Genomic DNA, 27,419 nt, shown 5'->3' with positions numbered 1-27,419 from the left:
TCTCTGGGTGCTTTATCTCAGCCCTGGGTTAACATATAACATAATTATATATTAATTATATTTCATATCAGTATACCAATCACATTATTAAATTACATTATATCTGCTATATTACTTCTGCTATTCCTTAGAGTTCTCTTCTTACAAACCAATCCCTTATTACTTTAATATTCTGTTGTAGTAAATAACTCTTTATATTTCATTCTGGGTCCAGATTACTTATAGTCTCTCTCTCCTGACTGAACCCAGACTGATATGGGTGAGCTGAAATAGCCACTTACTATTTACAGCAGCGGTCCCCTTTTTGGCACCAGGGACGGGTGCTTCTATGAGAATCTAATGCCTGACGATCTGAGGTGGAGCCGAGGTGGTGATGTTAGCGCTGGGGAGCGGCTACAAATACAGATGAAGCTTTGCTCCTTGCCCACTGTTCACTGCTCACCTCCAGCTGTGCGGTCCAGTTCCTGATAGGCCACAGACCGGTACTGGTCCACGGCCTGAGGGTTGGGGACCCCCGATTACCAGGACAGACATTATGCTTAGTATTAGCTATACATTATCACTTTGTATTCTCACTAAAACTCTGTGATATAACTCTGTATAATAATAAAACTGAGGCTCAAAAAAATAAGCAATTTGCCTACAATAATATGAACCAGGTGTGTCTGACACTAAAGTCCCTGCTAGTTATCTGCTATGGCATTTATTTTTCTTCACAGAACCTAGCAACACTTTTTAAAGAACATCTATGTACAAGGAACAAATGAACACAGCAAGCCTGACTGCTATCCTTAGAAAGGGCAGCTTTCAAGGATGGCCTTGGCTGGTGTCTGGGAACTTAGATTTCAGGATGGTTCTATTCCCAGACCTGATAAGAATGGCTCACTGTGCCTAAACTGTGCAACGATATGGCTCATGCTGAACATGTGCTCTCCCTCTGGAATTCTGGTATGTGCCAGGCAGAGGGTGGCTCTGTGAACCACCTTTCTACCCATCCCTAAAAAAGAAAACTCTCGGCACTAAGTCTCTAATGGACTTGCCTGGTACACAACATTGTTACAACTCGCTGCTGAAGGAAGTAAGCACATCCTGTGTGACTCCACTAGCAGGGAACTCCTGAGGCGTGAGCCTGATTTCTTCACTCCAAGCGTTTTTTCCCCTTCTGATTTGACTTTCTATCCTTTTATTGTTATAAATCATAGCCATGAGTTTGCCTATACGCTGAGTTCTGTAAATCCTGGTGAATCACTGAATCTAGGGTAGTCTTGGGGACCCCCAACACAACCTATGACATGCCAAACATGTTATCAAATGCGGAGGACACAAAGGTTAATAGGGCCTTTGCCCTCAAGGAATCTGCCAGTCTATTTAAATTTCCCTTCTTTCACTTTTCTGATCTTCATTTCTTAGTCTGTTCACCACTTAAAATAGATCAGATACATTTCCCTGAGCTAAATTTCATTCTTAGTGCTGAAGTGATGCTAAATATTTAATAAGTCCATCAGGCAAAATCTGAGATACAAAACTCTAATAAACTCAAAGGCCACACATTATTTTCTTTTTACTTTCCCTATCTTACTGTGTTCCTCATTAAAAATAAATTGACAAACCCTTGTACATTGTTTGTGGGAATAAAAAATGGTGCACCTGCTACAGAAAACAGTTTGGCGGCTCCTCAAAAAGTTAAATACAGAGCTACCATATGGCCCAGTAATTCCACACCTAGGTATATTCCCAAAAGGACTGAAAACAGGTACTCGAATATTTGTACACACATGTTCATAGCACTATGCACAACAGCGATGGAAACAACACAAATGTCCATCAATGAATGAACGGATAAACAATTGTGGTATATACATACCAAGGAATATTATTCAGCTGTAAAAAAGAACAACGTACTGGTATATGCTACGACATGGGTAAACCTTGAAAACATTATGCTAAGTGAAAGAAGCCAGACACAAAAGATCATATATTGTATGATTCCACTTATGTGAAATACTCAGAAGAGATAAATTCACAGAGACAGAAAGCAGATTGGCAGTTGTCAGGGACTGGAGGGAAGGGGAAATGGTGGGTGATCACTTAACAGATATGGATGGGGTTTTTGGGGGGCGGGTGATGAAAATGTCTGGAATTAGAAAGTGGCTACACAACACCGTGAATGTACTATATACCACCAAATTTTTCACTTTAAAAATGTTAATTTTATGTTATGTGAATTTCATCTCAATAAAAAAAAATTTTAAAACAATGCAATATACACTATGGTATAAATGAAGAAAACCAATCTTCCTGATGTTACCTGAATGAATAAACAGGTACTTGTAGTTTGAAATTGCTGTATCTCAATATATATCCTGGAAAAGAAGACTCAAAGGGTTCTGATGCAGTACAGTATATATAAATGTTCTTCTAAAACCATAGAAAATATTTCTAAATTATAAAATTTTGTATATAATTTTGAATATGCACATATAAGTAAAATCGATATTTTAATGACATCTGCCTATTTCATCAACATCCCTAAAAGTTTATACATTTAGGTTGGCCCGTCCTTTCAATGGAAAAACAGCATAAAGCCTTATATGCAGAGTTTCCTCGTATTCAGGCATAAAGAGCACATATATATACACCTTTATTGTTTCTTTTAAGTCTAGAAGGATGTACCTATCTCAAAATGTTTACTGATTATATGTCTTGGTGTTGACTTTGGGTTTATGAGTGATAAACATTTTTTTTCTTTTGCTTATGTGTATTTTCTAATTTTTCAATAACGAACATGTGTTATTTTTATTTAAACATCAAAAACACAGAAACAAGTGTTATCTCCTCAAGGATGCTATGAAGGTTAAATGAGATAATATTAAGCCCTTGACACAGTATTCAGAATATCATAAGTACACAATAAATGTTAGGTAGTATGAGTATTATTATATTTATGTTCTTGTAAATATTTCTCAGGATACATGTCTTTCATTACCTTAATGCAAGCCTGAGTCACCTGAGTCAGGCCTATATTACTGTAATAATAGTTTCTTAGCTGGTCCAGCAGCTTCCATCCACCTGTTCATAATTTTCTTACCAGGGCCAGATTAATTTCACACAATACCACTCATATCACTCCCCTGCTAATGACCCTCCACTGCTCATAAGATGAAGCTCCAAACACCCTAAATCTGGCCTCATCTGGTCATTCCCTTTTTCTCCTCATTTACTTATTCCTTCAACAAACATTTACTGAGGGACTTTCATGTGCCTGGTATTATGGTAGGAATAGAAAGACAAGTTATTAATTCTTCTGTTAAGGAACTTATTGTCTAGTAAGAAAGAGAGGCATATAAATAAATATAAGAACTATCCAATAAAATGTAAATATAAGGCCCAGAGGGAATAAGAGTACATGGTTAAAAATGGCATAAGAAAGGCATGAGAAATCACAAAGGGAATACACAAGAGGCAAGGTTTGAGTGGAGTGAGGAAGATGACTGCAAATGGCTAATTTCCAGATATAAACTTTATTCCATTTACTTCATAAACTAGGATGTTCTCCAAGTTCAACTCAAATAAAATCTAGCAAAGTCCTACTTCCCTTCACAATGTAATCCCTGTAATCCCTAAAGCTCAGTATTTTTTTCAAACTGTGGGTCAAGACCCACTGATGACATTTAAGAGGCCTCAACCATTATTTAAAAAATAATTAGAGCAGTAGTTCTCAGACTTTTTGGTCTTAAAAGTCCTTTACATCTTAAAAATTATTAAAGAGCCCCCAAAAACTTTTGTTTATATGCATTTTAAATATTAATATTTGCCTACAGAAACTGAAACCGTAACTTAAATATTTAATTCATTTTTAAATACCAATAATGAACCATTATGCTAACAAAAACATTTCATGAAAATTAGCTACATTTTATAAAACAAAATTTAGTGAGAACAGGTTCACTGCCTTACATTTTTGCAAATATCTTTCACATTCAACTTAATAGAAGATGGACAGATTCTACTATCAGCTTCTGCATTCAATCTGTTATGATGTTATTTTGGTCAAAATGAATGAAAAAAATTTGGTCTTCTACAGACATGTATTTGGAAAAGATAAGAGTATTTTAATAGTCTTCACATATCAATGGATAGGCTTCCTTAATACTGTACCAAAACTTGAAAAGTGACAGTGTCTTAAAAGTTAGTTGCAATGTAGCATCTCAAACCATATTAATGAATTTTTCAAACTCTGTAGATTAAAATCTATTGGTCTGTTCTACATGTTGAAAGGATTTTTACCTATCATGATTATGTAACATCATTCCTATATAAAATACTGGTTCACTAAGTTATAAAAATCTTCTAAGTTTTGACATATTTCATTATATACCCCCCCCAAAAAAAATCATATTCACTTAATCACCATCGATCTCATCGGAAAAATCTTTAAGTACTGGAGCTGTCAAGCCCATTGTCCAGAACACATTTTCCAGAATTTTAATTTTGCTTGAAAGTTCAAATTTTATCATTGGGAACAAATATTGTCATTATTTTCCTTGAAATGACACAATCCATTCATTTTAAATGTCTGCCAAATACCCAATCTGAATAACCATAGTCTGCCAATTTATTTTTCAAGTAAAAATAGTATTCCATGAAAAAAAAGTGGCTAGTTTACCTGGAAACTCAAAAAATCAGAAAACTGTTTTTCCTTGAGATGACCATCATACTCACTATACAGAAAAGCTTTATGTGTATTACCTATTTGTTACACAGAATGTTAAAGAGTCGTAATCAGCGTGGAGATTTAATAATAGCAATAATTTTTACTGCTTCATCAACAACATTCTTCAAATTGGCTTTTTTCCCCCTTTTTTTTAATGGCAAGCATGTGGTGGTGAACGATATGATGACTACAATACAATTTTGGGCCGCTGCTCTGATTCATGCTAGAGGGTCAGCAGTTTTACCCATCACTGCTATGTAACATCAGCGCAAATTTCAATGCAATGGAAAAGGCAAATAAAATCTTAGAGTTATTATGAAAATAGTTTTGACTTTGAAGATCCCCTAAAAGGGTCTGGCGCATCTCAAGGGGTCCATCGCACTCTAAGAATCACTGTAGTAGACAGACTACACAGAATTTTTCAAAAGAATCAAATACCTCCCATTTAGTAAGAGTAACAATTATTTCATGAAACTTGTTTTAGTCAAATATATACAGATAAATATTTAACTATGTACCAGGTTATCACATAAAATGGATCTCTTATCATGGGTCATGGTCAAAAAAGCTTGCAGAACAGTCCTCTAGCCCAAAGCAATTACTCCCTTCTTAAAACTACTATAGCATTTACTAAGCACTTGAGTTTATTCCACCACAGACCAATTTCGGAATGTATTATGTATACGTCTACACCTACTATTTCTGAAGAGTTCATAAGCTCTCAAACTACATCTCATACATCTATGTTTATTTCCCCCAATGATACTAGATATTATCACGGGTTCTCAAAAAAATTTTGTATTGAATTTCCTTCTTCATATATAACGGGCCTAAGAAGCAGTTTGTCTGTGTCATACTAAGCCCACAAAAACTTCCTAGTTTTGACATGTCATGGGTAATTCCATGCATCGTGAGATGTAGAGGGGAAGGTATAGTCATTGGTATCACGCTGACCTGAGATAGATCCTTGACACTTACTAGCTTCATGATCATGGAATATTATATTACTTCATCCCGAGCCTCAAATTCTTCACCTTCTAAATGAGAACATAACCTACTCATAGGGTTGCTACAGGGATTAAGTGAGATAAATAGGTGCAAAGTGAGTTGTACAGTACCTGATCCTTAATGGGATAGCGCTACTCAAGAATAATGATGATAATAAGAAATAATGCCTTATTATACGAAACACTTCGCTACATACAAAACATAGGCAGGTCCAACAATTATAGGATCACAGAGTTTGAGGGGACCACACAGGTCATCTAATTCTAATCCAACTCCATGACCTGCATTCTCCTCCCCTTGCCGCACACTCACACACACAGACAGACCTTACAGATAAGAAAACCAAAGGAGCATAAGGTTTTAAATGTCTTTCTCATGGTTACAGAGCCAGTGAGGGGCAGAAGTTGGTGTCAAACACATCCTCCTATTCATAACAATCCTGCTAAACAGATAACATTATTCCTTTCTGATTGATAAGGAAAACTCAGGGTCAGACTTAGTAAAGTTAAATGACATGTCCAAGTTCTCACAGGCAGTAAATAACAAAAAAGGGAATGGAACCCAAGTCTTCAATTGCATATGAAATTCACTTTCTGCAATCACTGATAATTATTCACATTTAGATCTGAAGAGAATAACTGACATGATTATGTGAATACTTATGACTAAATATGCCAGTTATAACCACCAACAAAAATTAGTTTTGTGTTGTGATATGCCATTCAAATTGGTGTTTCACTGAACTTCACAAGCTTTGGCATTTAAAAAAAGATATCTCTTCATTAGCCTCAGAGTATAAAGGAAATACATCCCCAAAGGATAATTCTGCAATGTTCAAAAAATCCCTCTGAGAGGCTAACACACTGACTACCACAATCTTAATTTAAATTAACACTTACCAAAAAGGTCAATTTGGAAAAAATAAAATTTGTTTTAACTGGTGTATATTAGCTATTTCAATTTAGCTTTTATAACAGTCCCATCACTCACACAGTTTACTCAACACGATGTCAAACCAGCTCTGGTGCTCGTCAGCAGGGTGACTTAGGGCAAGTTACGCAACCTTTCTGATCTGTAAAATACATGTGATAATGCCTGTACCTTGCAGGGATGTCAAGTAAAATTAGGCATAATGTACAAAAAGCACCTAGGAGTATACCTACCGTATAGAAGAAAGCTATTACTATAACAATTTTTATTAAATGCTTTGAGTTCACAATCCTGTCTTATCTCTCGGGCCCCTAAGATTTGTATGACTGAATGAAAATGGACCTTTCTATTTCCTACTGCTGTTTTTGCTTCCAACATCCTACTGGCTATGACTGCCAATCCTCTGACCTAAACCCTCTGCCCTCTACTTCTGATGTCCCCACAACGAGTCCCTGAACTTGCTTTTACTGCATTAATTTCCTGGTCAGAAAATAAAACAATGCTCGTTACTTATCAATTCAGTGATCTTCTGATAATTACCACGCTAATTCTTGCTAAGAACTAGTCTAAAAGACTTCAAATGAAATCACCTGATTTTAAGGGTTTTTTTCTCTCATACCAATTTTTTAAAAACAAATTTGTTTTAAACATATAGTCGACTATTAATTCATAACAGAGATGCCTCTATCAGATCTCATCATACCTTGATTCCCGTACCAGCTCAACTAGCTCTTCTAGCCCTCTTGGATAAATCTCCATTAAGGAAAAGGCACGTTGTAGAAAAAGGTGACAAAGAAAACTACATGTACACATCTCTGCAATACAATTAGGTGCTCAATGTAGCTGGGGCAAGGGCAAGAGGCAAGGAACCTACATAGACAGGACGGTACTGGGTGCCCACTGGCAGCCTTTTCTGAGGAGACAGAACTACTATATGGATCACTGAAAGGTTGAAGGGGAAGGGAAAGGGAAAGGGAAAGGGAAAGGGAAAGGCACTAACATATTTAGGCACTGCAATAAGCTAGATACTTTACACACGTTATTTCATGGTCTAGGTATTACCTCCATTGTCAGGTGAGGAGACTAGACTCAGAGAGATGAAATGACTGGACCAAGGCCAAACAGCTAGTAAGTAGTAGAGACAGTCACAATTTTAACTTTACCCTTTCCATTCCATGGTACAGTGATTTAATGCAGAGAAGCATTATCTCTAGGGCAAGCAGCAGAAAAGGCAAGTGCATGCTCATGCACACACTGGCTTAGCCAGACTGTTTCTCTTCCACCGGTGGGAATCACTGAGACGTAATTCATCTTTAACTGTAGTTATCACCCGATTACTCCCATTGCTAGAAAAAAAGCAGTGTTTCTTAAATTTTAACGTGCATTCAGGTCACTGTAGGGTACCTTGATAAAAATGCAGATTCTGATTCAGTGGGTTTGGGATGGCACCTGAGATTCTGCATTTCTAACAAGCTCCCAGGAGATGATGAAGCTTCCAGTGCTTGGGCCGTACTCACAGTACATGACACTCAGTGGTTTCCAAACCTGGCTGATCATGAGAATCACCTGGAAATCATTTAAAAACTACAGATTCCTGGGCCCCTCCTTCCAAGACACTCAGTGGTGTGCAAGACCTTCTACCTCATAATTCTGTATGTCAAGGAAATGTATAATTATTAATGACAATAACCAAAGCAACTGATGGAGAACAGACCAAACGTCTAAGTGCTTTCCATATTAGCTTACTCATCCCTCGCCACCACACTGTACGGTTGGTACTTACAGCACCATCATTCCACACACCAAGGGACGGTTACATGTCCAAGGTCAGTCAGGGAGCAGCAGAACGGAGGTTCAGACCTAAGCCAATCTAATTCCAAAGAGTCCATTCTCAGACGCCCCGCACGGCGCTGCTTCCCACTTTACCCAATGTCACTGATTTTAATAGACACACTTGAACGAATACATCCAAACGGGTCACCTCGGAAGATGTCACCCTGGGATGCTGCCATCATTCAAAACACTGCCACTGCTAAATTAAATAATCTAGGCGCTCTTGATGTGAAAATGGAAATGTCTTCAGAACCTAAACCTATGACTTTAAATATCTTAACTTGGATAAAAGCTCATCATTTGAGCACAGATTTGACTTTTGACAACCCCAAATCAAGAAAAGCCAATTCAAAAAAACCTAGTGTTGGGTCAATCTAGGTATTTTTTAAATAAAAAATTCAGTGTTAGGTACTGAAAATGTTTCCTTATCACTCATCTCTAAAGCTGATTCCAAGTGAGAAGTCTTTACGTTTTGCACAACAGCTGTTATCACCAGAGCCAAAGTGGCTGTTTTGGTGGGGCAGTACTCAGATTCTGTTATATCCTTTTAAAAAGAAATTTAGCTTCTCGGTCATTCTAAAGGAACGACACTTGCCCTTCACGCTCAGTACGAACATGCACGCACACGTTCAGAACGACCGTCCAGAAGCATGCAGCTTTCCCTTCTGCCGCAAAAGCAATTGCTCTGATTTTCTCTCAGATTTTTCTAATAAAAAGTGTTTTATTTATACACATCCATAGAAAAATAAATATGATAATTAGGCATTAATGAAGCATTTAACTGCATGCAAGACCATAAAAGGCATCACACAAAGGCAACTATATATCCAAAATGTGTCACAAATACTCTCACGTACAAGAGGTAAAGGCACACACAAATACTACGGGGAGTATATCTATAAAAAGATATTATATTCTACATCTATATTAGCTCCTTTGTTAAATGAATACATCCTTTTCCAAAAAAGAAAACATTCTGCAAATTCTGAGTGATTTACATATTTTTTAAAAGCAGGCATTAATGCAGATCAGCACAATTCCACAGAACCAACCTCTCTGCTTGAACTGGACTCCCCACACCTTACTGAAGCCACAAATTCCCCTGCACAAACTCCCACTCCACCACCCCCCACGCACACCCAACTCCCCACCAACCTCACAGGGGTTCCTGGGCTGGTCCATGGAATCTGATGACATCACTCTCTCTTCCTTCCTGGAATTCTAAACCCTGCTGCTCTCCCCTTGCACACAGCTACCATCTCCATGGCAACCTCACCTCCTCCTGCTTCCCTATTGGCTTCATAGAGCAGGATACACAAAAAGGTTTTCCGTTTTCCCCCCACCACCGGCTCCTAAAAAAATGATGCCTTCAACAGGAACCTGAGCTAAATTTAGCTACTTGGGATTCAGTCCTATGACTAAGAAAACGCAGAGAAATGTCCTCCTTCCTACATTCCACCCTCCTCTTAATCTCACCCCAAAGTGAGTGCTTCACCCCTTTCTCTCTGGCCCCTGACCCAAAAGCAAGTCGCAATATCTGCTGAGCATTTAAACAGCTGGACTGCCCCCCATAAAGGCTGGCACACAAAACAATTCTCACATCCACCTCTCCTCCTGACAAAAGAGAAAAAAAGAGAACAAAAATTAAAGTGTGCACCGGTCAAAAATCATTTCATGTGCTGAGCATCGGTCGGTCTTCTGCTGCTTCCTTCCATCCCAAGCCAAGAATCCAGAACTCTACACCTAAAGGCACAACAGTCTCTAACTTTTTAAAAGACCGGATTCTCTTGCTATTTGCTTGATATTTCCTCCACCAAAGCAGGGGAGGGGGGGCGGGGGGAGCGCGGAGGAAAAGGGGAGGGAAGTGAGGTAGAAAGACTGCAAACCTCAGTGACCAAACACGCTAAGCCTGGAACCACAAATCCTGAGTCTAGTTTTCCATCCCAGGGACTGACCTGCTGTGTAAATTGGAGCAAGTTCTTACATCCTTCATCTGAAAAGCAGTTCCCACACAGGGATGGTGTAAGAATTACTGACTAAATTAATGTAAAGTAGTTTAAGTCCCTGGGCCAAAGGGACTGAATAAATAAGAGAGTAAGCTGACATCATTAGTAGTGAAATTCCTGTGAATATTAAGAGAAATTAAAAATCCACAGAGAAAGAACATGAACTTTCTAAAAATTATCCTTTCAGAAGCATAGCTATACCATAAAAAATGCAAAATTTCTTGAACCACAGATAATTCCTTAAATGTCTACTTCTAGTAAAACCCAGCTATACTAACCTCATACACCAGCCAGTTTTTGACTAGTACCCAATTTTGGAGCTGGCCCTGTTTTTCCTTTGCTTAGTCCTGACTCTAATTTAGAAGTTGCTACTCACTCTCCCTAAATGATGACTGAAAATGGACCAGAGCTCCATTTTCCAGTTCAGCTGCCCACTCCCATTCTAGGAGAGGAATTTCTTCTCAGAGCCATATGTAATAGCTGAACACTGAATCAACGGAGTGGCCATGTCCTATATGACTTTAAAGGACAAAGCGTCAATTGTAACCAAGTAGGAAAGGCTCCAAGGAGGTCAGAGCCTCGTAGTATGAAAGGGAGTAGCTTAAAATAAGACACACCCGGGAAAACTGTATTTTCAGTTTGCAGGGCAAAGACTCAGCTCCAGGGCACCAACTTTCCAGTGAAAAAATAGACATGAAAGGAAAATGATTTAATATAATAAGAAAGTCATTTACCCCAAACAGAATTTAAACAATTTGGAACATTTAGCGAAGTCAAAATGTCCCACTAGTTAACACACAGGCATCCAGAATAAGCTTCACAACTGCTGTGAAAAACAGCAAAGGATGCAGTACTTGCTAATAAACAGCTGAAACTCACATTCTGGAGGGAAGAAGGGGACGAAGGAACTCAGTCTGATTAGCCCATCTCTGAGATATGTGCTTTCTTATCCTACCCCTTGTGGACTCCTAACAAGCCATTCCTTGTGTGAAACCTTTCCTGTGTTCATCATTGGTCAGATAGTTCCACCAGCTAACTGATGTGCACTCTGTTAAAAGACCTTCACACTCTTCAAAACAGAAGGTCAGTCACTTTATTCTATAATGGGAAGACTAAAGGACAGCTTCCAAGACTGCCCATCAAATCAATTACTGAGCTTGACTTATGTTAGTTATCATTATGAAATCTATTAACAATCACCTGGACTGAGTAGACTGCTGCAAATAAAGTCCTATTTATCTACTCCTTTCATTCAAACATACATTAGGTACACTTATTATGTGTGGTTTTATATGGGTTGTCATTACTTCTCAAAAATAAAACCAAAAAACTGCCAAGCTGTATATATTCTTACTTCACTTTGCAAATGGAGAAACAAGAGTTCCAGTGATGTCAACATGACCAAGGTTATATAACTTTTAATTTTATTTTTTTAAAGCCAAGATTAGAACCCAGATCTGTCTGGACTCCAAAGTCTGTGCTTTTTCTACTTAGTCTCCCATATATAGACTGTTAGAGTTAGAAAGAAATATTTAGAAGTCATTTTGTATCTGTGTTTTCTTATGCCATCAATAAAATATAGGTTGCTTGACATCGAGGTCAAAGTCATACTTTTTACATATTACTAACAGTATTAAACCCGAAGCAGGCACTCAATACTTATTAATTTATTATTCTATTCGTATTATTCTAAACTTCTGGACAAATGGCAATGATTCTACTCAGACCTTTTTAAATTAAAACGCTTCAGAAATGACATGCTGAAATGAAATGATAAAACTTCAGATAACATATTCTGGAATTTAATTTTATAATATTTGAAATGAACAAAATTATCACTGACATAATGCCTACACTGGCCCCCAGTCACAGTGTCCTAATGCCTACACAGTCTCATCTCTGGTTTTAATCCATAACTCCTAATGCAGTCAGGATCTATACATTAGATTTATGATTTCTAAATTCTGCAATTAGAACCAGAGCATTTCAAAGTATTTCTCCAGGGATTCTACTAAAATTAAATCAGCTGATTAGAGGACAATGCTAAAGAGGCCAAGGTCACGTGTCTGATACCAACATGAACCAGTTAGCATCAATCTCTCCTACTGCCACAATATATACCCTGCTGTAAATATACAGCCCTGGTTTTACTGAGAAATTAATGCAAAGTATCACTTCTTTCAAAAATAATTTAAAACATGTATCTTCTGATGTCAAATATTATAATTGGTTTTTATTCTTTAGAAAATAGCTACTGTCTTTCAGAAAATATGCCCATCGTTCATCTTTTCAATATTTATTGAACACCTACCACATGCCAGTTGATAGTCTTAAAAGGCTATAATGGGAAGACTGAAGGACCAACACAGTGATATGTGTGATACAGCAGAGGTATATGCGGATACAGCGAAGGTACACAAGAGGGAATGGCTAACTCTAGAAGGTGTCATGGAGAATGAGCTCCAGCAGTACACTTAGGTAACTGAGGCAGGTGAGAGAGAATGAAAAGAGAATAAAAGAGAGAATGAAAATTTCCAAGGGTGTGGTCATCAGACAACATGGCAAACTTAAGAGAACATTCAAGTATTTTACAAGGCCAGGCTGAGAATCAAGAGATATGACCAGTCAAGAGAAGGCACAACATCTTTCAGATTTCCTACCTCATCCAGGTTAGGCTTCCCTAAAACGCCTTACTGTGAGTTAGATTTCCACAGAGGAAGGGGGAAAAATCTTAATACCATGTAGAGATTTCGTCTCTTCATAGTGTCCAGGTTAAGAATAAAAAGCAATAAAAAAAAACTTCTGCACAGCAAAAAGAAACCATCAATATGAAAAGGCAACTTATGGAATGGGTGAAAATATTTGCAAATATCTGATAACAGGTTAATATCCAAAATATATAAAGAGCTCATACAACTCAATAGCAAAACAAACAATCTGATTATAAAATGAGCAGAGGATCTGAATAGACATTTTTCCAAAGAAGACACACAGTTGGCCAACAGGTACATGAAAAGGTGCTCAACACATCACTAATCATCAGGGAAATGAAAATAAATTGAAACCTCAGTGAGGTGTCACATTACACCTGTCAGAAGGGCTATAATCAAAAAGATAAGAAAAAACAAGTGTTGGCAAGGATATGGAGAAAAAGGAACCCTAGCACACTATTGGTGGAAATGTAAATTGTTGTAGCCGCTATGGAAAATAGTATGCAGGTTCCTCAAAAAACTAAAAATAGAACTACCATATGATCCAGCAATTCTACTTCTGGGTATTTATCCAGAAAAAAGCAAAAACACTAATTTGAAAAGGTATCTGTACCCTCATACTCACTGCAGCAATATTTATACCATCCAAGATGTGGAAACAACCTAAGTGTCCATCAACAGATGAATGGATAAAGAAAATGTGGTGTATATATACATAATGGAATATTATTCAGCCTTTAAAAAGGAAATCCTGACATTTACAACAATATGGATGGACTCTGAGGGCATTATGCTAAGTGCAGTAAGTCGGACAGAGAAAGACAAACACCATGAATTCACTTACATGTAGAATCATTAAAAAAAAAAAAAATGCATAGAGAACAGATTGGTGGGTGCCAGAAGTGGGAGGTGGAAGAAATGGATGAAGAGGGTCAAAAGTACAAACTTCCAATTATAAATAAACATGAGACAGAGATGTAATGCACAGCATGGTGACTACAGTTAAAATACTGTACTGTAAATTGTAAAGTTGCTAAAAAAGTAGATCTTAAAGGTTCTCATCACAAGAAAAAAAATCTGTTACTATGTGAGGTGGTGGATATTAACTAGATATATTATGGTAATACTTTCACTATAAATATATGGATGTATATAAGTATCTACGGAATCATTATGTTGCACCACTAAAACTAACATAATGTTATATGTCAATTATACCTCAATTTTTAAAAAAAGAATAAAGGTCAAAATGAGGTGCATTCTTCTGAAAATAAAACCTTTAGAAGCTGAGAACCCTTAAGAGGTTCTTCTGTCTGTAGAACAAAATCCAAATTTGCTACCCTGTGAGGCAGTCAGTTTCCTTACCCTACTCAGAGAATTGGTTTAAAAAGTGATCAGTGGAGTTTATTCCTCAGTTTTCCTTTCCTGTGGCTGTTTGAAACTCTTAGTGTGTTGAATATTGGAAAAGCAAATTTAGATTAATGATAAGAAGCATCTTCATGCCCACACAACTTTAACATATAAACACATAAAGTATACGCACACCCACATCCTATCACCTTTGACAGGCAAAAGATTAGCACAGGTAAGAGGGAGAAAGCTCACCATTAGCTGCAGCAGTCACAGGATAAAAGTAGAAACAAATTTTTAAGTGAACTTTTTAATTGACTACATATACAGAAATGGACAAAAACTCTAAGTATATAACTCAATAAATTTCCACAAAGTGACCCACCCATGTAACCAGCACCTAGGTAAGGAAGAAAAAAACAGAATACTTCCAGCACTCCAGAAGCCTATCTCATACTTTTGCAAAATCACTCCTACCAGGCGGTGATACTGACTTAAACACCACAGATTCAGTCTGCCTGTTTTGAATTTTACATAAATGGAATCACACATTATGTACTCTTTTGTGCTTGCTTCGTTCACTCTACATTTTATTTGTGAAACTGATCCATTTCATTTGTTGAGTATAGTTCATTCATTGTCATTACCGTATTCAATTTCGTAAACATATCAACTTATTAAAAAAACATTTCAGTGATGTTGAAAGGCATTTTGTATTATTTCCAGCTTGGGACTATTACTAAAAAAACTGCTACGTATTGTATTATTTGTATTATTTCCAGGTTGGGACTATTACTAAAAAAACTGCTATGTATCTTGTACATGTCTTTTGGTGCATAAATGTGCACATTTCTGTTGGTTACATCCAGGAGTAGAATTGCTAGTACACTGATGTTCAGCTTTGGGAGATACCATCAACGACTAGTTTTCCAAAGCTGTACCAATTTACATACTCACTAGAAGTGCATTAGGGGTCCTGATGCTGAACGACCTCGCCAACACTTGGTCTGCCTTTTTATTTTAATCATTCTGCAGTGAGTGTACTAGTATTATACTGTGGTTGTTCACTTTAACCTGATGATTAATGATGAGGACCACTTTTGGGGCACTTGGATATCATCCTTTGTGAAGTACCTATTTAAATCTTTTTGTCCATTTTTTTCTATGTGTTATTTGAAGACTGATTTATAGGATTTCTTCTATATATTGCTTTGTAGGAGTTGTTTATACATTCTGGATACCAGCCAGATACCTATATCGCAAATATTTTCTGATCCTCTGAGGTTTGTCTTTTTACCTTCTTAGTGATGTCTTTTAATGAACAGATATTCCTAATGTTAATGTAGTCAATCTATCATTTTTTTCCTTTACATAGTTAGTATTTATGTCCTGGTTCAATTAAAGACTATCGTGAACATATTCTCATGTTTTCTTCTGGAAACTTTAATAAAGCAATATTTAAAATGCATTTTTTTTAATTCCCAGGTACATCATTTATGTGTATACAGAATGCACAGGTGCATTCTTCCACTGGATAGATCGACCAACTCAAGCAATCCGTGAATTGAGCAAGATCACACTAAATTCATCAAGTGCCTCTTATGTGCCCAAGACTGTTAGGTGCTACAACAGATAAAGGGGATATGTAAGAGGTGATCCCTGACCTAAGTGAACAGTAACCCTACCTGATAGCATGACACTCAAATATTAGTTGAGTCTAGGGTTTAAGTAAAACTCACCAAGGATTTTGACATCAGAGCTCAAAAATCACAAATAACCTTCCACTATCCTCGGCTCTCCGAATTTCTGCTTCAGTAAGGAACAGCAAGACAAAGGCATTACTTTATTACTGGTACTACTCCTTCAATACACACACCTAAAACCAAGATCATCTGCCAATTTTCATACGAGTACAGCAAAGATCTTAACAAGGTAAAAGCTACACATTCAGAATTATAGCCCAACTACCTAAAAGAAATAGCTAAACCTAGAAACTATGCAATATTTTCCAGAATTTAAAAAAACAAACAAACAAACAAAAAAAACTCATTCTAGCTAGAGAAGGGGGGAGCAGAAAGGAGAAAAATATATATGTATATACATAACATTCTCGCACACCCATACAACCCTACATTTTTTCCTAAATGTTTTACAATTTTCTTGCCCATATTTTCCTCCTGGTCTTGAAGAGAAATATTACCTAAAATATTAAAAAGTGAGAAAAAAAGAAAGAAAATAGGTCTCAATGAGTTAGGGATCAAATATACACATGACCCCTTTATAAAAGATAACTTAGGGAGGGTCGATTCTGGGATGAGAAGTTGAAAGGGGTTAAAGGAAAGAAGAGTCATTCAACCAACTTATATAAGCAGAGAGTTTTGAAACCAAACAGTCACTGAGTTTTCTTTACTCTCCTACTTTGTAATAAGCCTCAAAACAGAACTGTGCTGCTCTTCCAAACATGTAGAACAGAAGGGAAAAGAACAAGGCCGCTAATTTTAGAGGTCAAGGTGGACCAGATGCTTCATAGTCTGGGCTCCTAGGCCTTAAGCACATTTTTCTGAAAAAAAGCAAGAATCCATTAGCAAAGGTTAAAGGATGACCTTAAACTAGGGTAGTCTGTTACCTTGTTTACAAGAAGAAAAGCCTATGGAATTAAAACTCTTATATCAGGAAAATTTCAAAGTCAGTACTCTCATCCAACATAACAGGCAAAGGCATGAACCAGCTAAGAATTAAGCTCTTCAGCAGGAACTACAATTTCCCATGGTATTCATTCATTCATTCAACAAACTTCTACGATATATACACCTAGTATGGTCCCAATGGTCTAGGCATCACGTATACAGTGTGAAAAACAGACACAGTCCCTGCCCTAATGCAAATTCTCCAATTTGACTAAAGATATTACACATCAAGTAAATAAGCAAATATTAGTTATAAATAACAATAAATATTAGAGAAAATGGGGGTTAAAAGTTAAAAGACCTCTTTAGGAAGATGACATCTAAGTTAATGGGAAAACAATGAAAGGAATCTTCAGAGTGATCACAGCCAAAGATGTGCGCTTGATTCGCCCCATCAATTCTAACTCATTTCTTCCAAGGTCTGCGATTGTCTCCACCATCAGTCTATCCCTGTATTCTGAATGTTGTCTCTGCTCGAGCAATTCAGCAAGGTTTCACGGCACAGCCTGCCTGAACCAGGAACTGCAATGGTTCCTGCAATGGGTGTCCCTTGTGGTATGGCACTTACAGTATGACAGGCGCGCATCCCAAAGACAGCAGAGAGCTGCTAAGATAAAGCGAGGTCTCAAGATCCCCTCATACAACCTCCTTGCACAATGCCTTAAAAGATGAGGAAAGATGTCTATCTGCTCCAAAGCAGAAGCTCTGCCTTCCTGCCATTTCAAAAGCAGCTTTTGTACAACTATGTGAATCTACAATTACCCCCCAAATTTTTCAATTAAAAAAAAAGCAGCTTTCGGAGCCTCGAAACCTCCCTATAAACAGTAACTAAATGGTTCACCTCCTTCCTTTCTCAGTATCTTTTTATATGCCAGAGGCATGAAATCAGTATGCCTAAAAAGGGAAGAGAATGACAATAAAAATAAGTTTTAAATAATCTTGAAACAAGTTTTAGTCACTACACTCCCCTTAGAAAAAAATTTCTTCCTGAGAAGAATTTCGGACTTATAACTCAGAGTGTGGAAGGCCATATATCACATTTGGATCCAGAATATAATTGGTTGAACCTGTCTCTCCGACACTTAGCATCTGTGTGACAGTGCCCCAGTGCAGGTCCCATTTGCAAATCATGTTAAGTGAGATAATATGAGTCCGATACTTGGCAAATAGCAGCCACTCAAAAAAACAAGCAAGCAAGCAAACTACACTGCAGCTGCCTTCTCTTCTTCACACCTAGAGGGGGGTTTTAAAAAAATAAAGGTGAGAAAGAAAATCCTACTGGTAAATTGAGGACGTTATCACAAGCAGCTGATGGTTAAAAATATCGGGTAACTCTGCATTAGCTTCAACGCTGTACTGCTAACACTCATAAGAAGGGTGACCATGTGATCTATTTTAAGAAATCCCAGTTTCAAATACTCTGACCCATTATTCCCACTAACATCAAAATATCCCAGAAATTCAAATATTTCCATTTCTAAACTATATCTTCTAGACAACCTTGTTACCTAGAAACAGCTCAAAAGTTTTTCATGAGACAACATATTTCACATTGAGCCCAGGAAAAACTATGATCATACTTACAAGAGGATAAAAGGGACACTAAAAGTAGACCTGTCAAGAAAGCAAACCAATGTTGCTGAGAACTTTATGACTATATAGCATATTTTTACATAGTCTATTGTAATAAAGTCACATTTATGCAACAACATGAATCCAAAAATGGATCAAAATGAAACTGCAAAGACCCGATGAACTCCGGGACCAGAGAGTTTATGCAATCATCAGCTAGCTCAAGAAGACTGAGATTTGAACAGCAAGCATACCCTCGGTCTAACAGGCATCTGAACCAAAACAGAAAATCAAGTTTACACATAAAATACATCCCTGGTAGAGTCTGGAAGGCCCTTAAGAACGAGTCATAGTCCCTGCAGCTGAGCATCGCCACAAAATCCTCTTGTAACCTGTGCAGAACGCCTGAGGTATCATGCAGTAGTTGAGACACTAGCCAAATTCAAGCCCACATCAGAGCACAGAAGGTATGCTCCCTTGGCACCAGTGCTACATGAGATCCGTGCGCAAAACACCTTTCTACCTCTACTGGGTTTAAACTCACTCTCAAACTCGCCCTTTGGCACACAGCCAGAAAGGGCCAGTGAGACTCGCTTTATAACATAAACCATCCTCGCAACATTCTGAACCCTTTGGAAAGGGTGCCAGGTGAAAAAAATTAAAAAATAAAGGGTGGCTCGGTTTTCCAAGTGGGCTTCACATTCTCATGTTCCCCAAACCCACCTCTGGCAAACATCTGCCAGGTCCAGAAAAAAGGCCTTTCAGCATCTGCATTTAATCTGACCATTCCTCCCTCTTCCCTTTCCCTCCCCCTCTTCCCCTCCCACTCCTCCTTCTCCCCCTGCTCCTCCTCCCTGCTCCCGCCCCCACAAGGAATAGGGAAATACATCTATTTATATTCACATTTACATTTATTTTTTAATGTTCCCTAGAAACAAATGGAGAGGAGATTAGAGAGGAAAGGAGACGAACGGGGAGGTAAAGCGGGCAGGAGGAGAGGGCAGTCAGAGAATGGGGCGCGGAGGAGAACCCGTGGTGGCTGCTCCTGCGCTCCACCGGGAAGGGCTGTTTCTGATTAGGTGAGTACAATCGCAGAGCTGCACAGGAAGTGCTCAGGGGGCCCTCTCGGTCAGCCCCGTCCCAAACACACTGAAAACCTTTGTACTGCAGCCGGCCCATCTGGAATCAGTTAGGACCAGGCTCCTAGCCTTTCCTTTAAAAGCAGGGGGTGAGGGGGGGGCCTCTCTAAAAGCACTAGATGGAGCTTTCTGGCCTGCAACCTTCTCATCCCTTCCCCCCAAATCACCCTTCAGAACACATTATTCCATCTCATGTTCTGAGGTCACCACAAACAGAAGAGTCACATAAGAACACGAAGCATTCAGAGAGCTAGCATGCTCCCCAGGCCCCAGGAACCCCTAAAAAATTATAGTATTCGTGCAACTAAAATCCTTTTTACATAACTTAGGGATGTTTTAAATGTTACTTTTAGAAATTCAAAGTGGCCTACTTTGTTCTTTAAGCATTTAAATAAAGCATATCGTTTATGAAACTTTTTTCATTTTGTTCTGTCTTCTGGCCCGGGGGTTGGGGAACCCTGTTCTAAATCACATAAAAAGTAGAAAAAGTTATTTTGGGATAGTTTTCCAGCATTCAAAAGAAAAAACCTTCTTCCATTTACATTCCTCACTTAAATTGCCAATATTCTTTCTGCAGGAAATCAATTTCTACTGATGCTTTCTATAAAAAAACAGGACTTCTCTGGTAGTGTGGTAAATGCCTAGAACTAAGACTCAGGAAACCAAGAGAACAGTCTTGTTGGCCATTAATTAGCCTTGTGGCTGGGAATAAACTACATCATCTTTCTGGGTCTGTTTTTTCACAGGTAAAATGTGGGATGCGGTGAATTCTCTAAGATTATTTCCAGCACCACGACCTCCTCAACTTCTACACACCTAACGAAACATAAGAGGACATATATAACTAGCCTCCAGCTTCACTTAGGAATCACCACTTTGAGGCAATTTCTCATTGCCCCCAAAGACTGTACAGAAACGAGTTAGGTACACGGTGGGGGAGAACGAGTAGAGCCTGCCAGTTAGTACCACTCTCCTGCAGGCCGTGTTCCCCGTCTTCAAATTGCTTAGTGATATCATAACCATGGCAGGGGTAAGACATTTAAGGACAAGCACCAGGCTAGACATCTGGGCTCAGCAACTTGACCAGAGAAGTAGAGCACAAAGACCCAGAAAATTAAATTCACAAATAAACTACTGAGATATAACTGTCCTTCGTGCTTGGTTTAAAAGCTTTTTATTTATTTAATTGAGCTCAACAAATATTTGTTGACTCTACTAAGAAGGCCAGATTCTCTGGGGAATACAAAAAAGAATCAGAACCTGCCCTATCTTCAGGCAGTTTATAACATACAGGAGAGACAGAGATCTTCAAAGGTAATTTCATTTCAAGACTTGGTAACACTGAGGTAACTATAAAGTTTTGTGAGAGTCCCCTGACTGCTGTGTCCTCCGAGAGCATTCCTCTGGGGCCTACACCTTTTTAGAGCTTTCTCTTATCTTCTTCCTTTTGTTAAACTGTTAGGGTTCTAATAATTCTGAAAATTATGTTTCACCATGAATGTAAAGGCTGGCATTATAAACTCTCTAAACTAATCACAGAGTTCAATAAATGTTAAATAAGCAGTTTATATCCACAGAGAGTGAGGGAGACATACACACACCATCCCCCAACCCACAGCTGCCACCAGTGCAGGAACATTAAAACTGTCTCAACAGTTATGCCTACGGCAATCACCTACAGCAATGGGAACCCATCCCTGACCCTAGGCTGGATTCTAGGGATTAAGAACCAGTCTGGCAAGTAAAAGGTGTGCGATTAGAACTGGATTAGAACTGTCCTTAGTGTGTAGCCTTTACCTCAGCCACAACCGGACTGGCAACTACCGGAGACCACAAGGAAGGTTTGGGGCAGCCGGTACAAACCATGAACACCTGCAGGGGGGGTCTCGGTCTGTGGTCGATGTTTCCCTCCCAAGTAAAATGGTCAAACAGGTCCAGTTCTCAGAGAGCCTGTTTTGCTTTTCACATTTAGTAGTAGAGAAAAAATGGTCCTATATGAGACCTCTTTTCTTAAATCTCCTATATCCTAGATAACATGAGGGCTGAGTGGGCTCCTTTTCCTGGGCCGCTGCCTGGGGTACCCCATTCTGGATAAGCTCTCTAAAAACACCCTTCAGGGAGGAGTTAAACTCGCCCCCTTCCTAAACTGGCGAGACTTCAAACACACTGAGAAACAAGTAAGACTCTATGACATGGGGTTCCAGAAATGGCAAGGTCGCACTTCCTGCTGGACCGTGGAGAGCTGAACCGTAGGTACACCCGAGGGGTCTGGCCCCCTCCCTAAGCATGAACATATTTCAGACTGGGGACGCTCAACTTGGCAGCTCGGCTGACTCCCAAACCAGTTCTGAACAAAACTGGACTGGTCAGGAGTCTTCGTGGCAAACAGCGGGAGCAAGGGCCAACCAAAACTGCCCGCCCTGCCAAAGAATCGCTGCCTTTCCTTAAAGGGAAAAACACGTCAAGGTAAATGTTCATGCGTGTGGAGTAGTCAGAAGAAAAAAGGTGTTTTTAGACTTTCTGAATTCCGACCTTCAGTTAACTTTATTTCCATAAATTCCTTTTCCTGTATTTGTTCTCCTCCATAACACCAGCATTGCGCAGTCTAATACAAAGCAGGTAGGACGCTACAGCAGGGGGTCCCCAACCCCGGGGACCAGTACCAGTCGTGGCCTGTTATGAACCAGGCCACACAGCAGGAGGTGAGCGGCGGGCAGGCGAGGGAAGCTGCATCTGTGTCTGCAGACGCTCCACAGCGCCAGCATCGCCACCTCAGCTCCGCCTCAGATCCTCAGGCATTCGATTCTTGTAGGAGCACCTATCACCAGTGTCAAAAGGGTTGGGGAGCGCTGCTGTAGAAAGGCCACCACAATCCAAACACTACATGTGACCAAAGGAGGCAGGGTATGCCCCTGAGCTAGGAGAGAACTGGGATTCACCCTTACTGCTACCACTTGAGGGCACTTTGGAGACTTCTCTCAAGAGTCTTCCCTAGCTCCTCGCCCTTCCCTCCTACTGCCTCTTCCCCTTTCCCTGACCCTGTCTCCCCTGCCACTCAGAACTCAGAGACCACTGCACACTGGTGTGTGGCTCCCCAGCAGAGGCAGCACAGTACAGTGCAGGGCTTCTCACAGTAACTGGAGCAACCCTTTCCTTTTTAAATTTCCAGTCCATCACTGCGTGGATATTTCTGTAAAATGCAATAAAATGAATTACTGGAAAAAATGAAATTTTTAAAAAGACATATAAATACAAACTTTTTATTATTAGATTCAACATTCATAAAATTATCAAATCACTGTTAAAGTGTCTAAGTGCTCACAATCAATGTCTGTACCCATCTTATAGTGACTCGGTAATAGTTAGCAGACCAATACCAGTCTACAAGTGACACTATGATTAGCACCAGTATACTGAAAAAAGAATGAGCTTTGACACCACGCAGTCCTGCGGACGAATCCCACCCAGCTCAATCACTTACTAGTTTTATGACTTTGGCCATATCATTTCATTTTTCTGAATCTCAATTTCTGCATGTATAAAACAGGAACATATTATCACCAAATACTTTGCAGGGTTATGGAAGGATTAGGGAAACATAATGGCAAGGAGCCCAGCGCAGTGCCCAAATTAGACTAGGAGGCCAATAAAATAATGATTATTATTAGGTTTTTCTAGCTATTTCCTTTCATCGTTCTCTCCTAATCCAAAGGCAATTCCAAATCCAGTAAATCCTAACTTTGGGAGTTAGTATTTTCAAAGCTAATGGTAACTAGCAAAAGCCAGATCTATATGATCTGTTTTCTTTAGTATCCTTTCTCTTCTGGTGTCAGGAAGAACCAAACATTCCTCATGTGCCGAAAATGCTTTGCCATTTGATTTCTAGTGTTTTCTGTTTAACCCAAAAGATATCCCATTTGATTTATAGTTCAATCGCCAATTCTGCTGTCACTCCAGCTTTGTTGTTATATTTTACTGCTGAGTAGATACAAGAAGAGTATTTATAATTTATATAAAGAATATAAAGAATAATAAAAACACGTATCATCCAGCTTAGAATTCCTACTCCTCTACTCTCCTTCCCCCTCCCCTACTCTCCCTCTCCCCATCTCATATGCGGCTGAGTCCTTTCTTCATGACTGTTCTTAAAGATCTTAATTTCAGCCCCAGCTCTGCCAATCCGTGACTCATATAATCTTCTGTAAGTCCCCTCTCTAAGCCTCTCTCTTACATACCAAATGAAGCTCCCTGTTTGATTTCATCGAGGTTCAACACTTTCAACACACTCCACGTTAAATCCCCCGGCTGCTCTCATGCGCCTCACCTTTCTATTTTCGACAGTTCAAGCAACCATTCTCCCATCCCTGAATTGGCTGTACTAAATTCTACCACCGAAGACTGGCCACCACCATCATTCTTCTCATTTTTCCCTCAGTTCTTCCTTCATTTTCTCAACAAGTACCCTTCAGTCACTGGGCAGAGGCAATTCCATTGGATTGTTCAAGATCTACACCACCCCTCAAGTCTAGATTCGTACTCTTACAAATATGTCTCTTGGATTTTCAAAGCATAAGGCTATATGGAAAGCTCCAATGAAGCTAATTCAACATTTTTATAATACTTAAGAAGCTATGTTTATAATTTAAAATAAAAGAATGAGTGAAAATGTCTGCAAATACGTAACAGATAATGGACCAGTAACAAGAATATATAAAAGAACTCTCAAAACTCATTAAGAAAATGAACAACCCAATTTAAAAAAAAAAGGAAAAGACTTAATGGACACATCATCAAAGAGATATGGATGGCAAATATGCAAATAAAAAGCTACTCAACACCATTAGGGAAATACCAACTAAAACCACAGAGAAACTACTAAATATCTACTGGAATGACTCAGAATTTTTTTAAAAACTGACAATACCAGATAGTGAAAGGATATGGAGCAACTCGAACTCTCTCCTACATTCCTTGCTGATGGGAATGCAAAATGGTAAGCCATTTTGGAAAAGTTTGGCAGCTTCTTATAAAGTTAAATATATGCCTAAGATATGACCCAGCAATCCTACCCCCAGGCATTTATTCAAGAGAAATGAAGACATGTGAACACGCAAAATCTATATACAAATACTTACTGCAGCCTTATTCGTAATTCTCAAAAGCTGGAAATGACCCAGCGTCTATCAACTGGTAAATGGAAGAATAAATTGCGGGCACAGGCATAAAGAACTACTCGACAATTAAAAAAAAATTATTAATACATAAAGTAGCATGGATGACTCTCAAAAAAATGCAAAGTAAAAGAAGCCTGATTCAAAAAGTGACACAGTAAATGATGTCATTTATATGACATTTTAGAAAAGGCAAAACCATAGGAAAAGAAATTAGATCAGTGATTGCCAGCAGCTGAGGATTGGCAGAGGCTAGACTAGAAAGAGACCCAAGGGAATTTTTTGTGGTAATGAAAGTATTCTATATCTTCATTATGGTAGTTGCTATGTGACTGTATTACATTTGTCAAAACTGATAGAAATGTATACCTTAAAAGAATGAATTTTACTGCATGTAAAGTATACCTCGATTAACAAACAAAAAATATATAACCTCTTCAAAAAATAATAACAGTCCCCTTCCACCAAAGAGGTCAGTACAACAGCTAAGGACACAAGGTGAGAAACTGAGGAATAATAAGGAGGCACAGGCCAGCAGGCCCAAAGCCCAAGCACACAGAGTGGCTGGGGGAGTTGAGAGACTATGAGGAAGATTGGGGAACTGTGGAAAGGTTGGGGAGCCCCATGGAAGAATGGGCCAGAGGGCCCATTGGTTGATTCCAGGCCATGAGGAGTGGGGTACAGAGGTAGACGAGACAGTCATGTGGTTAGGAAAATGGTTACATTGAGCAAATAAGTAAAATGAAGTAAGTAAACATACGGAGGATAAATGGAGTCCAGTTTCTGTCTCTTAGAGAATATATTTTACAAAAGTGGAAAGAGACTGGCTGGATTTAAGATGGAGTAATTGGCATGAACTCTGGTTTATAATGTAAAACTCATTGTTTTCTAATATAAAATAAATAACATATACACATACATATAAACATACATGCAAACATCACACATATATTTGTACATACATATATACAACATACATATATACACAGACAGAAATAAAGAAACAGTTACGGACTCACATGTAGGGGGTGTGTGTGTTTTATATATATACTTACATATTTTTCTAGCTTTGTCTCTTTCAGAGAGCCTAGAGTCAATGATATCCCAGTAGCAATGTGCATACCTAGCACTCAGATTTTGGTTCCTAATTACTATCCTCCATTTAAAAGGACAAAAGCTCTTTGAAAATGACTGATTCCAGGGCTACAGCAGAAAAAGAACAAGATAAGCTTGGAAAATCTGCTTGTACCAGAAAGTCAAGAAATGTCCCATGAATGATAGGGACAGGTCGACAGTACCAAGAAGCTAGCATAAAGGAGGTGCCACTAGCCAAAGTGAAGACAGTCTGAGGATCAGAATAACAACAGAAATGGATTACAACCCACTGAATAAAATCCATGAGTTCATACTGACAGAAATAAACAAATGAGATGGGAAAACTCTTCTTTGAAGTAAAATGGCAACTAACCAATGCAGACAGACTGACAGAAATACAGAAATCCCCATCTGGCAACTGTTACAGAAGGGGCTGGTTCAGGAAGGAGCTGTCCATGGATGTCAGATACAGCTCAAGTGAGGAACAAGCTAGTGGTATCATATCAGAGATCTTTCCACAAGAAAATAATCAATTATAAAAGGAAAAATGATAAGTTTAATGTGGACGAACCTGACAAACACCAAATAAAGCAGATGATAACAGTAAGTATTACTAATAGTGGGGTAGGCAGACATCATTTGCCTTCTGGTCTAATATTGAGAAGAGCACAGCATCATCTCTGTGATACTCCTGTCAAAAGTGACATGACAGTCTATGGCCATGCTAACCTGAACGAGCCCGATCCCGTCTGATCTCGAAAGCTAAGCAGCATCAGGCCTGGTTAATACTTGGATGGGAGAACACCTTGGAAGACCAGGTGCTGTGGGCGTAAAAAATAAAAATAAAAATAAAAATAAATAAGGGATTGTAAGCTGACAAGGTCCTTGTAATCTGTGAGGTCAACCAAGGGTTGCCTCCACCTAAAAAAGTAACATGACAGTTGTCATGAAGGAACAGGCAGACCCAGACCTCCACACTTTAAAAATGTCAAGGACATGAAAGAAAAGCAAAGACGGAGGAACCGCTCCAGACTGAAGGAGTCTGAGGAGACATGCAACTAAAATGTAACCTGTATACCTAGAGAGGGTCCTGGACCAGAAAAGGAAAAACAGACACCACAGGGACAACTGGAGCCATGTTAACGGGGTCTGTGGATGGGTGGTAACGTTGCGCCAATAGATTTCCTGATTCGGAGAGTTGTA

At 38.8% G+C, this 27,419-nt stretch overlaps 1 protein-coding gene and 1 pseudogene across 16 annotated transcripts in view; one reads left to right on the top strand and one right to left on the bottom strand.

Moving 5' to 3' along the window:
- Positions 1-27,419, bottom strand: part of RBFOX2 (RNA binding fox-1 homolog 2) — a 237,587-nt gene that overhangs the window by 170,119 nt on the left and 40,049 nt on the right. Inside the window, exon 1 of one of the 16 annotated variants that reach the window (XM_039877804.1) lies at positions 9,641-9,817. The exons of 14 other annotated variants lie outside the window; for them this stretch is intronic. In XM_039877804.1, the coding sequence (XP_039733738.1) occupies positions 9,641-9,682 (42 nt within the window). In that variant the 5' untranslated portion in view covers positions 9,683-9,817. Of the gene's footprint in view, positions 1-9,640; positions 9,818-27,419 lie in introns of those variants that run through there. One more of the 16 variants, XM_039877805.1, reaches the window with a different exon arrangement.
- Positions 26,928-27,046, top strand: LOC120615247 (uncharacterized; annotated as a pseudogene).

The sequence above is a fragment of the Pteropus medius genome, unplaced genomic scaffold (genome assembly GCF_902729225.1).
Source record: "Pteropus medius unplaced genomic scaffold, Ma_sr-lr_union100, whole genome shotgun sequence".
NCBI classification, from domain to species: Eukaryota; Metazoa; Chordata; class Mammalia; order Chiroptera; family Pteropodidae; genus Pteropus; species Pteropus medius.
This window is presented reverse-complemented; position numbering and strand designations above follow the sequence as displayed.